Here is a 17165-nt window from a genome sequence, read left to right as displayed (position 1 = left end):
TACATCTGCTGGCTTTCTCTCTCCAGGAGTTCCTGCTGCAGTCGTCTGTTGATCGCTTGTTCTTCCACCATCTTATTCCTCTGAGCAACAAAACACATCAGATCAGACGAGTGAGTGTAAATACAAACAACAGAGCATTTGTGTTATGAATAAAGGAGTCCTTTTGGACAATTTCCTTAATTTCTGGTGTAACTCTGACTAATTCTGGTCAAATTGTGAATCATTGTGGTCAATTTTTAGACAACTTTATGTCAGTTTGGACACGCTTTGTCCTGAAAAAAAACAAGAAGTAATTTTGGACATGTGAATAAAAGGTGTACTTTTAGCTAGTTTTAGTCAAATTGTGAATCATTTTGGACAATTTTGGGTCATTTTCTACGAGTTTATGTCACTTTGGACACATTTTTGTCCTTATGGAAGAAAATGTAAGGAATTTTGGACAATTTTCTGAATATTTGGTCTAATTCTGACTAATTTTTCAATCATTTTGGAACATTTTTAGACCGTTTTATGTCAGTTTGGACACCTTTTTGCCCTTCTGAAATAAAATAAGACTAATTTTGTACAATTTTCTTAAGTATTGGTCTAATTCTGAGAAATTTTTGGTAATTTACGTGTCATTCTGGACAAAATTTTAAGCCACTGTGTCAGTTTTTTTGGACAAGTTTTGTTCTTTTCCTTAAATATTCATGAGGCTGTGAACCATGGATTCATCACCCGGGGCTGAACTGTCAAAATAGAGCTCTACCGTTCAATTCCTGGGTGTTTTCAGCTCCTGTCACATTTTTACTCACTGTAAGCTCAATTTTTCACTGCAATATAAAGTCCTGCTATTTTTTAGTTACTTCTTTTTTCATTTTGAACTAATATTGAGTTAATTTGGACAAATATGAATTCAGTTTAGATAAACTGAGAGTAATTTTTTTGTCATTTTTAGATTTTCAGTGATTTTGGTCAAATTGTGACGTATTTTGAGCAATTCTTTAGTAATTCTGGACAAGTTTTATGTCTTTTTGAGGCCAGGTTTGTTTGTTTTCTTGTGCAAACTGACTGACTTCCTGTTCTTCGTCTTCCCAAAATGAAACTTAAGTGCTGTCATTTGGATTCGGTTCAGGAGGTCGGTGGCTCATCACAGTTTGAAATGATTGCAGAGCAGCACTGCAGAGCCAGAATACTCTGAGTGTGGTTAACGTTTTCTGATTGCACTTCTTGGTTTTCTGCACATATGTTACACATATTTTAGCCTCTTTTATGAAGATCTAGGTCGCTGAAGTTTAACCATTTATTGTAACTCACTTCCTGTCTAGCCTCGGTGGGCGTGGACTGGTGAGACGCTGCTGTGTTCCCGTTGGTTACTGAGGTGTTGATCAGCTGGTTTGAGTTCCTGTTGGTCAGTGTGGCCGGTGTCTGAGGGAGGACGAGCAGAAAAACAGCTTTTATGAGCAACGTTCTAGATGAATCAGGGCATATGTCTTCATAAAAGCAGGAAGCTGTGGTGTAATAAAGAGTCAGGATCCGCTCACGTTCCCGTTGAGCCCCTTGGCCGGCTGCTTAGGAACCTGGACCAGGTACGTTTCGATGCCTTTCTCCAGCAGGTATTCACATCGCTCTCCTCCGTTTCCGGGCTCCAGCTCAAACTCTCCGTGCAGACTGTCCTTGGTGGTCTGAGAGACGTGGACTCTCCTGTGAAGAACATCAACCTGTGGTAATAAACTCCATAACAGAATCAGTCTGGTGTTCTTCAGCAGATGTTCTCCTACCCTGGAATCCCTCCAGACTCCATCTTGTTGGCCACGGTGACGTCTGTGGACCAAACATCAAACTGCCATCGCTTCTGTCCGAGGACTCCTCCGAGGACGGTGCCGCTGTGGACGCCCACTCGCATGTCCACCTCCGTCTTCGTCTTTTCACGGACATACCTGGACGAAAACGAAGAGACAAAACAAGGAATGTCCGGAGAGAGGAGAAGTTTTCTTACTCTGACTGTCACCCTTAGTCTTGCTGGTTTTTTCTGGTAAATCCTCCAACTTACAGCATTTCTCAGCTAGAAACTGTAAAAAACAAACTTCTTGTTGTTCCAAATTGTGATATTTCATCAAAACAATTTAAAAATTCACTAAAAATAAAGATTTGCATCAGTTAAAACAAAAACGTCTCCTTCCTCTGTACTACGTTTCCACACTGAAGACACAAAATTACATGAAATTATTTTAAATAGAGATGCAAAACAGCAAGAAAGACCATCAAAATGACACAAAGAGACACAAAGAGACACAAAACAGATTAAAAAATGACAACAAAAGACACCAAAAATACAAAATAGAGATACAAAACTACATCGAATTATAAAAGAGACACAAAAAGACAAAAAACAGATTAAAAAACTGACAAAAAGAGACACCAAAAAGGCAAAATAGAGATAAAAAAGTAACAAAAAAGAGACATAAAACTAGAAAAGAGATATAAAATGACAATAAAGAGACACAAACTGACAAAAAGAAATTCAAAAAGAAACAGGAGATAAAAAACTACATCAAATGATAAAGTCACAAACTAACAAAAAAAGGTTAAAAAACAAAAGCGAGAAACTAAATGACAAAACAAAAAAAGAGATACAAAGTGACAAGAAAGAGATAAAAAAATATACAAAAAATTACAAAAATGACACAAAAACCTGAAAAAACTGACAAAAATAACAAAAAAGAGACAAAAAACAAAACAAAACTACAAAAACTTACAACAAAAATGACACAAATCAGAAAAAATGACCAGACTGTCACCAAAGAAGACGATACGACAAAAACAAGACACTAAATGACACAAAAGAAGCTCAAAAACAAAAACATAACTGTAGTGGAAAATGATCCACAACGATCAGGAACTGTTGGAGGTTTAAAATCAGTTCCTCTCGATGCTTTTTCCACGTTTCTGACACGATTCTGGTTTCTAATCTGTTGTTTTCTCCTCATGCTGGGATTATTCATTGGGCTTTATGTGCTGTGAATCCCTGTCGTCTTACATCCAGCTTCTATAAATAATCCGGCCTCCTTTATTCCGTTATTTCTGAAGTCTCTACGTACGAGATGGCGTCCACCATGGCCAGCCCCATCAGGATGGAACAGGCGGCGTGATCTTCTCTGAAGTCTGGAAGGCCACAGATGCAGTAATAACAGTCGCCCAGGATCTTAATCCTCAGCTGGTGGTGTTGCTGTCAGACAAACACACATTTTACAGGCGATTAGTGGCTCTGATGAAGGTTTTACTCTGCCTTCATTAAACCGGTAAAACTCACCGCTGCCAGTTTATCGAAGCGAGCAAACAGTTCATTCAGCAGCTTGACCAGTTCCTGAGCGCTGCAGGCCGAAGACAGCTGGGTGAAGCCCACGATGTCTGCAAACAGGATGCTGCAGCACAAACACACACTTTACCACACAGCTAAGAGCTCCAGACGATAAATAAGTTAAAGATTCACAGCAGTAAAAACAAAAAAGGCTCCTTCCTCTGTTCTACAGTCCATCACTGAAACCTAAAAACTGATGGAAGCAACCACAACCTGCCACACGGAAACACAAAAGAAGAAACAAAATGGCTCAAAATAACAAAAACAGACACAAAATTCTATAAAATAGCAACAAAGACATACAGAACGTCAAGAAAGAAAATCAAAATGACTTAAAAAGACATAAAAGTGACAAAAATGAGACAGAAAAAGAAAAAAAGAGTTACAAAACTACATCAAATTATAAAAAGAGACACAAAGAGACACTGAAAGGTAAAAAAATAAAAGAGTTACAAAAAAGACACAAAATTACATAATTTCATTGTATACTCGTTATACAGTGACAATAAGGGCTTTCTATTCTATTCTATTCTATTCTATTCTATTCTAAAAGACAGATACAAAAAGGCAAGAAAGAAAACAAAGACAGGGACACAAAAAAACAAAAAAGACATAAATGACAATAAAGAGACACAAAATGACAAAAGAGAAACAAAAAAAGGACAAAAACCACATAAAATGACAAAAAAGTGACAGAAAAAAGACAAAAACCACACAAAAAGACAAAGAGAGACAGAAAAAGACACAAAATGGCAAAAAAGTGACAGAAAAAAACAAAAAAGACCCAAGATGACAAAAAATAGACAGAAAAAAGACAAAATATGGACACAAAACTGCATAAACCTACAAAAAACTGATACAAAATGGCAAGAAAGTGACACGTAACTACATAAAATTATAAAAAAAGACACAAAAGTACATAAAATTACAAAAAAGACAAAGAAAATGGCAACAAACAAAAGCAAAATAACAAAAAGGAGACACAAATCATATGTGTGTGTCCTCGTAAAAGTGGAAAACATGAGGATCTGAAACTTTCTGACAAATCAACACTTCCTTTATAAATAACTGAGATCTTTGAAGCTCCGTTTCCTGACCTGACGTTCTCGTGGCGGTACATGTACATGGTGTTGAACTGCTGCTGCTGGACCTCCTTCTGGTCCTCCTGGTTCTTCATCCCCTGAAGCATCTCATCAGCGATGTGTTTGGGAAGAATGGACAGCAGAAGCTGCTCCTGCATGGAGAAACCACAAACCATCCAGTGGTGAACTGTTGGTTGTCAGACTGGATCCTGAAGCCTCCACAGATCAGTTCTGGCTCCATGCTTCTGTCCAACATGTTGGTTTTCTCGTCATGTTTGTCTCCAGACGTTCATCATCGTCTCCACGCTTCTTTACGAAGCTCTCAGGAGTCTCAGTTCTACAGAAAATCACAGCGAGGCGTGACAGCAGCTCAGACTGAACAAATAAACCTTCAAACTGTGAAGGAAAACGGTGGAATTTTCTAGTTCATGCACTTAAACAGACAGTCAAAAATACCAGGAATAAATAAAGTTTAAAAAAAGAAAAAAAACAGGAATAAACATGGAAGTAAAAGGTGTAATACTGTTTCATTCAAAAACTGTAAAAATTGTGAAAATAATGGAAAATATCTGTTAAAAATAGATTTTTTAGGTGATTTAAATATATAAAAAACTGCAATTCTATGACCAAATATTGAAAAAAATGACATATTATTTATATATATAAAAATTAATGAGGACATTATTCACAGTTTTGGCCCGTTTTTAAATTTTTAATTTGTACAGTGAATATATAAATTAATGTTTCTTTCTGTGATTTTACTGGATATTATCTGTAATTTACCAAAACAAGTAAAATCTGTAAAATAACAGTTTAAAAATGATTTATACCTTTTTAATCATTAACATACACAATTTCTCAATCAAATAATGCCAAATATCTGAAAATATATTTTTTTTTGCTGATGTAAATACAATAAAATTCTGATCTGATGGCCAGATATTGCAAAACAGAATGACTGATTATTAATAAAAAAAAATACAAATTGTTGGTGAAGACATTATTGACAGTTTTGGCCTCATATTTTAAATTGAATTTTTATATTAGCAAAAATATGGATATTTCTGTTGATGTAAATACAGAAAGAATGCTGTAATTTATGGTAAATAATGTAAAAGAGCAAGTTCCTATTTGAGAAACACAGATTGTTGATGTGGACGTTATTTACAGTTTTGCTTGTTCATATTTATGGTTACCATGGAAACTATTACTTTTTCTGTGATGTTACTAGTTAGATAATACCAGTACATTAAAATTTGGAAAATCCTAAAAACAACCATCAAATTGATCAAATAAATAGAGTTAAAACTGCTAAAAATGATTTATATTTAATAGTATAATCAACAGGATGACTGTCAGTTAAACTAATAATAAACTAAAGTGTTTCCAGGAGTTTGAATAAAGTCTCTGTTGGTCGTGTTGGAGCTTTCTGCTTTCAGGTCCCTAATGGAGTCTCTGCTGGAGAAAACAACTGACTAATCAACCTGTTAGCCCTGAGCTGAGAAAACACTCAGTAATTAGGCAGCATGAGGTGTTCCATTCCACAAACCTACAGAGTCTAATAGAAGTACCCACCTCCATGGAAGACTTCCCTGTTTACTGATTTATAGCAAGGAATCACTCCACTTAATTAGGAGAACTTACAACAGAAAGACTCTTTCAGTGTTTATCTGGGCCCAGTGATTCTAGTACAAAGACTCTAAAGAACACTCCAAGAAACTCTGAGAAGAATGATTGAAAAGCATCAGTCAGGACGATAGAAGAACATTTAAAGTTCCTGAAGATCTCCTTGAGTCCAGTTAGATCATCATTTAAAAACAGAAGGAAGATGGAACATGAATAAATCTGACTAGAGCAGAACGTCCTCAAGACCTGAGAGACCAAGAAGAAAGAGACTAGAGGGAGGCCACCAAGACACCAATGACTCCTCTGAAGGAGCTGGTAGAAAGAGATTACTGTCAACTGGAAGAAGGCTCTTTGTTTTGAGGAGAAGCACGGTGGAGGCAGCATCATGATGTGAAGCACGGTGGAGGCAGCATCATGACGTGAAGCACGGTGGAGGCAGCATCATGATGTGAAGCACGGTGGAGGCAGCATCATGATATGAAGCACGGTGGAGGCAGCATCATGATGTGAAGCATGGTGGTGGCAGCATCATGACGTGAAGCATGGTGGAGGCAGCATCATGATGTGAAGCACGGTGGAGGCAGCATCATGATGTGAAGCACGGTGGAGGCAGCATCATGATGTGAAGCATGGTGGAGGCAGCATCATGATGTGAAGCACGGTGGTGGCAGCATCATGACGTGAAGCATGGTGGTGGCAGCATCATGATGTGAAGCACGGTGGAGGCAGCATCATGATGTGAAGCACGGTGGAGGCAGCATCATGATGTGAAGCATGGTGGTGGCAGCATCATGATGTGAAGCGTGGTGGAGGCAGCATCATGATATGAAGCATGGTGGTCGCAGCATCATGACGTGAAGCACGGTGGTGGCAGCATCATCATGTGAAGCACGGTGGAGGCAGCATCATGATGTGAAGCACGGTGGAGGCAGCATCATGACGTGAAGCACGATGGTGGCAGCATCATGACGTGAAGCACGGTGGTGGCAGCATCATGATGTGAAGCATGGTGGAGGCAGCATCATGATGTGAAGCATGGTGGTGGCAGCATCATGATGTGAAGCACGGTGGTGGCAGCATCATGACGTGAAGCATGGTGGAGGCAGCATCATGATGTGAAGCATGGTGGTGGCAGCATCATGATGTGAAGCGTGGTGGAGGCAGCATCATGATATGAAGCATGGTGGTGGCAGCATCATGACGTGAAGCACGGTGGTGGCAGCATCATCATGTGAAGCACGGTGGAGGCAGCATCATGATGTGAAGCACGGTGGAGGCAGCATCATGACGTGAAGCACGGTGGTGGCAGCATCATGACGTGAAGCACGGTGGTGGCAGCATCATGATGTGAAGCATGGTGGAGGCAGCATCATGATGTGAAGCATGGTGGTGGCAGCATCATGATGTGAAGCACGGTGGTGGCAGCATCATGACGTGAAGCATGGTGGAGGCAGCATCATGATATGAAGCATGGTGGAGGCAGCATCATGACGTGAAGCACGGTGGAGGCAGCATCATGATGAAGCACGGTGGTGGCAGCATCATGACGTGAAGCACGGTGGTGGCAGCATCATGATGTGAAGCACGGTGGTGGCAGCATCATGACGTGAAGCACGGTGGTGGCAGCATCATGACGTGAAGCATGGTGGTGGCAGCATCATGATGTGAAGCACGGTGGAGGCAGCATCATGATGTGAAGCACGGTGGAGACAGCATCATGATGTGAAGCACGGTGGAGGCAGCATCATGATATGAAGCACGGTAGAGGCAGCATCATGATATGAAGCATGGTGGTGGCAGCATCATGACATGAAGCATGGTGGTGGCAGCATCATGACGTGAAGCATGGTGGAGGCAGCATCATGATGTGAAGCACGGTGGAGGCAGCATCATGATGTGAAGCACGGTGGTGGCAGCATCATGACGTGAAGCACAGTGGAGGCAGCATCATGATGTGAAGCACGGTGGAGGCAGCATCATGATGTGAAGCACGGTGGAGGCAGCATCATGATGTGAAGCACGGTGGAGGCAGCATCATGATATGAAGCACGGTAGAGGCAGCATCATGATATGAAGCATGGTGGTGGCAGCATAATGACATGAAGCATGGTGGTGGCAGCATCATGATGTGAAGCACGGTAGAGGCAGCATCATGACGTGAAGCACAGTGGAGGCAGCATCATGATGTGAAGCATGGTGGAGGCAGCATCATGATATGAAGCATGGTGGTGGCAGCATCATGACGTGAAGCATGGTGGTGGCAGCATCATGATGTGAAGCACGGTGGAGGCAGCATCATGATGTGAAGCACGGTGGAGGCAGCATCATGATGTGAAGCATGGTGGTGGCAGCATCATGATGTGAAGCGTGGTGGTGGCAGCATCATGACATGAAGCACGGTGGAGGCAGCATCATGACGTGAAGCACGATGGTGGCAGCATCATGACGTGAAGCACGGTGGTGGCAGCATCATGATGTGAAGCATGGTGGAGGCAGCATCATGATGTGAAGCATGGTGGTGGCAGCATCATGATGTGAAGCACGGTGGTGGCAGCATCATGACGTGAAGCATGGTGGAGGCAGCATCATGATATGAAGCATGGTGGAGGCAGCATCATGACGTGAAGCATGGTGGAGGCAGCATCATGATGAAGCACGGTGGTGGCAGCATCATGACGTGAAGCACGGTGGTGGCAGCATCATGATGTGAAGCACGGTGGTGGCAGCATCATGACGTGAAGCACGGTGGTGGCAGCATCATGACGTGAAGCATGGTGGTGGCAGAATCATGACGTGAAGCATGGTGGAGGCAGCATCATGACGTGAAGCACGGGGGAGGCAGCATCATGACGTGAAGCACGGTGGTGGCAGCATCATGACGTGAAGCACGGTGGTGGCAGCATCATGACGTGAAGCATGGTGGAGGCAGCATCATGACGTGAAGCACGGGGGAGGCAGCATCATGATGTGAAGCATGGTGGTGGCAGCATCATGACGTGAAGCATGGTGGAGGCAGCATCATGACGTGAAGCACGGGGGAGGCAGCATCATGACGTGAAGCACGATGGTGGCAGCATCATGACGTGAAGCACGGTGGTGGCAGCATCATGATGTGAAGCATGGTGGTGGCAGTATCATGATGAAGCATGGTGGAGGCAGCATCATGATATGAAGCATGGTGGAGGCAGCATCATGACGTGAAGCACGGTGGAGGCAGCATCATGACGTAAAGCACGGTGGTGGCAGCATCATGATGTGAAGCATGGTGGTGGCAGCATCATGACGTGAAGCACGGGGAGGCAGCATCATGATGTGAAGCATGGTGGTGGCAGCATCATGACGTGAAGCATGGTGGAGGCAGCATCATGACGTGAAGCACGGGGGAGGCAGCATCATGACGTGAAGCACGGTGGTGGCAGCATCATGATGTGAAGCATGGTGGTGGCAGTATCATGATGAAGCATGGTGGAGGCAGCATCATGATATGAAGCATGGTGGAGGCAGCATCATGACGTGAAGCACGGTGGAGGCAGCATCATGACGTGAAGCACGGTGGTGGCAGCATCATGATGTGAAGCATGGTGGTGGCAGTATCATGATGAAGCATGGTGGAGGCAGCATCATGATATGAAGCATGGTGGAGGCAGCATCATGACGTGAAGCACGGTGGAGGCAGCATCATGACGTGAAGCATGGTGGTGGCAGCATCATGACGTGAAGCACGGGGAGGCAGCATCATGATGTGAAGCATGGTGGTGGCAGCATCATGACGTGAACCATGGTGGAGGCAGCATCATGACGTGAAGCACGGGGGAGGCAGCATCATGACGTGAAGCACGGTGGTGGCAGCATCATGATGTGAAGCATGGTGGTGGCAGTATCATGATGAAGCATGGTGGAGGCAGCATCATGATATGAAGCATGGTGGAGGCAGCATCATGACGTGAAGCACGGTGGTGGCAGCATCATGGCGTTTTTGTGTTTTCCACCTACCTGCTGGGTGCTCTGTTCCTCCAGAGTCAGTTTGACCTCCAGAGACTGTCGAGCTTCCAGGAAGGCCGCCCTGTACTTCCTGTCGGCCATGTAGTAGAAGATCACTCCTACTGCAGCTGAACACAGGTAGAGCATGATGTTGGCCAGAAGCTGAGGAGGAGGAGGACAGGTTTAGTGTTGTAGATTTCATATAAAACTTGGTTTCTAAATGCATCATACAGCCTCGTTAGACACTTTCTGTGTCATTTAGTGGCACAAAATGTCACTTATCGAGTTAAAATTACTTTTATAGATTTCAGATGGACATTATTCACAGTTTTGCACTGTTGTTTTTAATCTTTATGTTTAATGTGGACATTATTTACAGTTTTGGTTTGCTCTTTTTTATGGTTACCATGGAAACTAATACTTTTCTATGATTTTACAAGTTAATATACTAGATAGATAATATATGTACAATTTAACAACACATGGAAAATCTCAAAAATAATCACACTAAACTGACCAAAGAAATACAGCTAGAATGAGATTTTTTATCGTCCTAAAGGAGATAAAGCTGTGAATGCTGGTTAAAATAAACATAAGGAAGACATTTTAATTTGTATAATTCATTTCATACACAGGAGCAGCTCAATGTGGTTTACATGGAAACAAGCAACAAATACCAAGAATTAAAACATACAGTTCAAAAGAAAACCTGATCATGAAACAATAAAATGCAATAAAAGCAAACAATAAACAGAAAATTATGAAGAGAACAAACAGTGCGGATAAAAGATTAAAATGTCAGTAATTAAAAAGAAGCACGAGGACAGGAAAAAGAAAGTTTTAACCTGGATTTAAAACTATGAACAAACTAAAGTGTTTCATAAAGGCCCAGTAAAGGTGTTAAACTCCACTCTGAGGCTGTTCTTTCCTCCGTACCTGTCTGACCAGCATCGGACCGTCCTGGACCCGCTGCGTCACCGTGACGCCCAGAACCAGCGTGTGGATCCCGCAGGACAGCGCGGTGAGCAGCAGCAGCGCGGCCACGTTCAGCGGCAGCGTCAGGAAGCTGCAGAAGCTGAAGAAGGCCTGCCAGCCTACAGAGTCGCTGGCATGAGGGGAGCGCTCAAAGTTCAGCCCCATGTAGCACAACACGTGCACGCTCACCATCAGCCACAGCACGTACGGGACCGCGCCGCGCGACACCGGGGAAGACGGCAGCTTCTGCAGGCGGCACAGCGCGTACAGCGCCGCGTCCGCCGCCAGCGCGACCGCCGCCACCGCCACCATGGCGCGCTGCTCGTGCGTGAACACCACCGCGCACATGACGATGATGAAGCCGTTGAACAGAGCCGCGAACACGGCCAGGACCGGCAGGTTCTCCTCCCGCTGCCGCCGGAAGTAGTTCTGGTAGAGTCTCTCCAGGGAGTCCGGGGTGAAGCTGAGGCGCACGGAGCGCGGCAGGCAGCCGGAATGAAGGACGGTCACCCCCCGGGTCCGAGCCCCGGAGGGCTCACCGGGAACCGGCACCGAGTAGTCCACGGAGTAGTCAGCTGACTGGTCCGTGTCTGTGGTGTGGACCCGGTTCACCGACATGCTGCCGGTCAATACTGGGTCAGAACACTACAGCTGGAGAACCTAGAGAACCAGAGCCCATGGGAGAGTCCAGCAGCTTCTGGAGACCATCACTAAAGATTCTTCCAACATCTCAGAGCAGAAAGTAAAAATAAACCCCAAACTGCAGCTTCACATCCATCCACCATGAGACCTTCTGACCTTCTACTTCACCACATCTTCTTCTTTGCTTACAGTCCACAGACTCCTCCAGCTCCTCCTCTCCGCTTAGATCCAGCTGGACTTGTGTTTGCTGCCTCTTCAGTCTGGATCCTCATGTTTACGTCCATCTGAAGCCAACATTAGAACCCTTCTTCTCCTTTAAAACCACTTGAATCATGGTGAGACGCTGCTCAGACTGCTCTGGTGTTCCTCCTCCTCCTCCTTAAACAGCAGATCCTCTGTTACTGTTGCTAAGATGAAGCAGTCATGTCTGGGGAAATGAGCTGCTGACGGTGGAACAGACCAGAAGGAAAAGGGTGACTAAAGCTGCACAAAAACGACAGTAACTGAGCTCCTAGTTCAGATGTTTGCAGTAAACAGTCACATTTTTCTTAGAGAACAACATGAAATCGATATTGCAGTGAACAAACCAACCTTTAATTCAACACTAGGAGCCACAAAACAGATTTATGACACAACAAAGTGTTCTGGTGTAAAACAGATAAAACTTCACATTACAGGACAGTTTAAATCATTTTAAATTACTGACATGCAGAAAAGCAAACTAGAGCAACATCACTGAAATGTCAAATAATTCAAAAACTATTACACCTTAAAGTAATCAGATTACTTCTAAGTACAACACAGTTTGTTCTGATGTGAAATTAAAATCTAACAGTTTTGATTTATTATATTAATCCTCCTGTTGTCTTCATTTACAGGCACCAAAAATATTGTTTCCTTGTCTGAAAAAAATCCAAAAATTCAGCAAAAAAATCCCCAAGTTTCTGAAAATTTGCAAAACTTTCAGGAAGAAAATTCCAATAATTCCTTAAAAGTTTCCCTTAAAAATTCCCTCAAATTTGGCAACAAAATTCTTGGAAATTTTTCCAAAAAATGATTAAAAAAATCATTCATGCTTCCAAAAAACAAAATCTTACAAATATCTAAATTGATTACATTATATCAGTAAAACTTCTAATATTTTCTTTAAGAACAAATGTTCTTAAGAAACATTTTTTAAATTTCTTTTTTCCACCAAAAAATGTTCAAAAATTTCCCAAAAATGTAGGAAATGTGGACATCAGAAGTTTGACTGTTTGACCACATTTTCAAACTTTAAAATGGCTCAATTTAGTTTTTTTCTGACAGCTTTTGGGGTCGTCTTGGATCAATTTTGTGTCATTTTTAATGTTTTTAACTAGTGTTGGACAGGTTTGGGGTCAACTTTGACTAGAACTGAGAAGGTTCTGTTCACAGCTCAGTTTAGAACCAGCTTCATGCGGTTCGGCTGATTTTGGACCATTTTTTGAGCCTTTTTCGATGATTTTTAGTAATTTGGGACATAATTTGACTCTCTTTGTGCAAATTTTGGGTTGTTTTGGACTGTTTTTGAGTCATTCTTGATATTTTCTAACTAGTGTTGGACAGGTTTGGAGTCAGCTTTGATCAATTTTAAGTGATTTTATGTTATTTTGGACACGTCTGGAGTCATTTTGGACTTTCTGGTGTTGACTTTAAACTCTGTGGTTTTGATTGGACTATGTTCAGTGATTTCACAGCTGGATTCACTTTGGTTGCTTCTGAACTTTCAATATTGTGTTTCTAAAGTGTTTGTTTTTGACTGTAAAAAGAAGCAAAAGGAGCTTTCAGTGATGTTCCTGTCGTTCCGTCTCCTTCCCGTTTCTTGTTTATTTGGGGACCATGTGAACTCAGTCTGTGTGTTCTTGTGTTGTCGCTGGTGATTTTCCAATCATCCCGCTCAGAGCGCTTCCCAGAGCCAGCACAATGGCCACCACAACTCCCAGCGTTCCCAGCCTCCCCAGAGCCGCGGTGCCCAGCGCCGCCGCCCCCAGCGCCCCGGCTCCGATCGGCGCTGCTGCCGCGGTGACCGTCTCCATGCCGATGCCTTTAATGAGCTCCGTCCCCGTGAGGAGGCCCTGCTGCAGGTTCACCTGGGTGTTGAACGGGCTCTTCGGTGCGCCCAGAACAAACGCCCCCGCAGCAACAAGACTGACGGTGATCAGTTCTGAGGTCAGCGGGGTCGCCTTCAGCGCCACCACCTTCATGGCAACGACCACCCCGGCTGCTACCGAACCCAAAGCTGCTAAGGTCGAATTTCTGGACCCGAATGCGAGTTTTGATGCGACGCTTGCGGCTCCCAGAGACACCCCCGCAGCTGCAGCCGCCCCCAGAGCAGCTCCGGTGCAGCTCCGGGCCTCCAGAGACGAGCTCCAGAGCAGGACGAGCCTCAGGGCGGCCGACACCAGAACAGCAGCTCCGACCGACACCTTCAGAGCCGCAGCCGGACCCAGAGAAACCATGGCCACCGTCCCCAGTCCGGCCCCCAGCAGCCCCGCCGACAGGAACGCCACCCACAGCACCGAGTGCAGCATCAGAACCACCTCCGGTTCTGACCCGTCTCCCGCCTGGCCGGCCCCCAGACCCACGAAGAAGCCCAGGATCCCCACAAACACCGCATAGAAGACGATCCTCTCCAGCAGCTTGCAGCCTCCTTTGGCCGCAGGTCTCCTGGTGGGACGCTTTGTGAAGGTCCTACGAAGAACCAGGAGCACGGCGGTGGTCAGAACCATCAGCAGCAGTCCGAAGATGAGCCCCATGCGGCCGTAGGCGACGCTGAGGAAGAGCGTGGTGAAGATGATGAGCAGCGCCGTGGTCATGTCGCTGATGTTGGAGTAGGAGTAGACCAGCAGGACCAGAGCAGCCTGGGCTCCGATGTAGATCCACGGAGGGAGGAGGCCGGCCAGCGCTCCGGTTACCACGGCACCCAGAACCACCGAGGCTCCGGTCAGGAGCTCCGGTAACCACGGCAGCCTGACCCCGGCTGTACCCAGCAGCTTCATCGTCACGGCGGCCAGCAGGAAGCCGCTGCCCAGAGAGAGGAGCGCCGAGGTGAAGACGAGGCAGGCCGACACCACCGTGACCCCCGTGGATCCGGTCCGACCGGCGGCCAGCGTGGCGGCGCTCAGCAGGACGCCGTCAGCGGTCAGAGCAGGTTCAGCCGCAAACGAAGCAGCTTCTCCGAACACGAAACCGGCGGCAGCGCTGCAGAGCAACGCCTGGACCGAACCAGGAAGTCCTGCAGAAACACAGATACCGTTAGATTCTGACTGGAGAAAAAGTCCTGCAGTTAAAGAAGCATTCCACTGAATAAACATTAATTCATGATGATCTGATGGCAGAAAAGCTCTTTAGTTTATAGACTAGATAAAGTTTTTAGGAAGCATTTTAAACTTTATTAGCAAATTTAAAGAGTCAGAATAAGTGGAGAGAAATCCTGTTCTTTTAATTTTATTGAATTTGTAAACCACTTGTAGATAGAAGAGATAAAACAGGCAAATGCTTTAAAAACAGTATTTTATTGTTTTATTGGAGCTAGAGGTGGATTTCTTTTGTTTTGCCTCTTTATATTTTCACCTTTAAATGAATGTTTTTCTTCACTATTTTTATCTAACAGCTTTAGTTCCTCATTAATTAGCAGAATAATATTTTTAACAGGTAAAAGTGTAAAAAAAAGTTGATGCCTCGCTGTGTATAAATGAGTTTAATAATTATTCAAACAGTATTTGTGAAGCACCTTTCATACAGGTGAGTTAAGCTCAAAATGCTGCACTGATAAACTGAGAAGACAGAATAAGTTTAGTTTAGTGAAATAAAACCATTTATACTATATATATATATATATATATATATATATATATATATATTAAAAATCAAACAAAAAATACATGAAACTGACTAAAAACACACAACAGAAAAATCTAATAAAAATTTTTTAAAAAATGAATAAAAACAGGATTTAAAAAAGAAAAATAATTTAAAATATAAAACAATAGGACATAATAAAATAAGATAGAAATACAAAAATCTCATTAAATAAACAAAACATATGAGTGAAATTAAACGAAACTAGATTTTAAAAAAATCAGCAAAACAATAAATAAGCAAAACTTAAAATTAAGTATCAAAAACAAGAAATAATTAAGCAACAATAAAATAATAAAAACAAAATAAAAAACAAGAAATATTTGTTTAAAAAAAGAACAAAAAATAATTTAAAAAAACATACCAGTAAAATTCCACCAAACAAGATTAAAAAAAATCCAGAACAGAATAAATAAGTAAAACATAAAACTAAGATTAAAAAAACACAATCAAAAACAAGTAGTATAATTAATAATATAATTAAAATAAATTAAATATAATTAACAATAAAATAAAACAATAAAAATATTTTAAAAACATTTTTTTTAAAATGACAAATAATCGGAATATTTGCATTATGTACAGATATTATAAATTATATATAGACTCTGAAAAGCATTTTTCTGCATGAAGACGACTCTTTTTCTTTCTTTTTTTAGTAATTTATCAACATTATTCAACAGATTATTTATTGAATTAAACTGAACTAATAAATTGGAAATGTAAGACCAGATTTATATCACTAATAAAATCACCTGTTTGATGTTTCGGCAGAAAATAAAAGTCAGAATCACTTCTTTCTCTGCAACATTTGTGCACAGAAATGCAACAAACAGTGAAAGAACGTTTAGTTCAGGAGAAAAAGTCGTTTTCATTTAAACTTGTGCTGTAATCATTTTTATTTTTGGGTGCAAAAATCATTTTTCAGACTGAATTAAACTGCAGGTAGTGATAAATTTAACATTTAGCCTTTATTTACTCTATTTATGTAGGATTTTTATGAGTCTGTAATGATTAAATCTGCAGTTGGGCTTCTAGTTTAGCTGCATTCAGTCACTCTAAAGTGTTTTTCTGTCTTCCTGCGTGTTTTTCTGCTGTTCAGAATGCTGCTTTTGTGTCTTTACTAAATAAAACTGCAGTCGGGCTTCTGGTTTAGCTGCTTTCTGTCACTCTAAAGTGTTTTTCTGTCCTGTTTTTCTGCTGCTGTCTCTTTAAGAACGAGGTGAACTTTAGCGTCTCTGATCTGAAACCTAAAACCAGGAAGTCATTCTGAGCTCAGAAAGAACAACAAACATTTCATTAATCGTCTCTCTAGCAGAAGAACTTCTTTCTTTTTCCATTTGAGCTGCTGCAGAAACATGATTCTGTCTGGTAGTTTCACTTTGGCTCTCAGCAGCTCAGCAACACTCAGCAGATCATTTAAAAACTAAACTTTCTGTTTCCTGTCAGCAGCAGCTCAGAAATCTGATCCTAGTTCTTTAAAATGACAGCTCAGATTCCCTCCACATGTTTATTTTCAGTTATTTCTGCTCAGATCTTACCCGCGATGCTCTCTGCCATGTTTCCTGAAGCTCTGAAGCTCCTCCTCTTCCTGCTTCAGTCAGCGGCTCAGCCAATCAGGAAGCAGCAACCTGCAG

The 17165-nt window shown here is 42.6% G+C and overlaps 2 protein-coding genes and 1 long non-coding RNA gene across 3 annotated transcripts in view; 1 reads left to right on the top strand and 2 right to left on the bottom strand.

The window, feature by feature from the left end:
- LOC110967219 (adenylate cyclase type 3-like) overlaps positions 1 to 11628 on the bottom strand; it is a 24041-nt gene extending 12413 nt beyond the window's left edge. Inside the window, exons 1-9 of the mRNA XM_051936653.1 lie at positions 10966 to 11628; positions 10042 to 10191; positions 4438 to 4574; positions 3293 to 3404; positions 3081 to 3208; positions 1761 to 1919; positions 1524 to 1683; positions 1297 to 1407; positions 4 to 80 (exon numbers count right to left, since the gene is read on the bottom strand). Coding sequence (XP_051792613.1) covers positions 4 to 80; positions 1297 to 1407; positions 1524 to 1683; positions 1761 to 1919; positions 3081 to 3208; positions 3293 to 3404; positions 4438 to 4574; positions 10042 to 10191; positions 10966 to 11622 — 1691 coding nt within the window. The 5' untranslated portion in view covers positions 11623 to 11628. The remainder of the gene's footprint in view (positions 1 to 3; positions 81 to 1296; positions 1408 to 1523; positions 1684 to 1760; positions 1920 to 3080; positions 3209 to 3292; positions 3405 to 4437; positions 4575 to 10041; positions 10192 to 10965) is intronic.
- Positions 11626 to 12521, top strand: LOC127530291 (uncharacterized). Its single transcript, XR_007936784.1, has 2 exons — positions 11626 to 11746; positions 11838 to 12521. It is a non-coding gene; the product is annotated as an uncharacterized LOC127530291 (long non-coding RNA).
- On the bottom strand, positions 12219 to 17165 carry LOC127530283 (uncharacterized). The gene is made up of 2 exons (XM_051936658.1): positions 17070 to 17165; positions 12219 to 14902 (listed from the first exon to the last, which is right to left on the bottom strand). Exons 1-2 carry the CDS (start codon positions 17086 to 17088, stop codon positions 13515 to 13517), a joined length of 1407 nt encoding a protein of 468 aa, XP_051792618.1. The 5' UTR covers positions 17089 to 17165; the 3' UTR covers positions 12219 to 13514.

Source organism: Acanthochromis polyacanthus, chromosome 16 (assembly GCF_021347895.1).
Source record: "Acanthochromis polyacanthus isolate Apoly-LR-REF ecotype Palm Island chromosome 16, KAUST_Apoly_ChrSc, whole genome shotgun sequence".
NCBI classification, from domain to species: Eukaryota; Metazoa; Chordata; class Actinopteri; family Pomacentridae; genus Acanthochromis; species Acanthochromis polyacanthus.
This window is presented reverse-complemented; position numbering and strand designations above follow the sequence as displayed.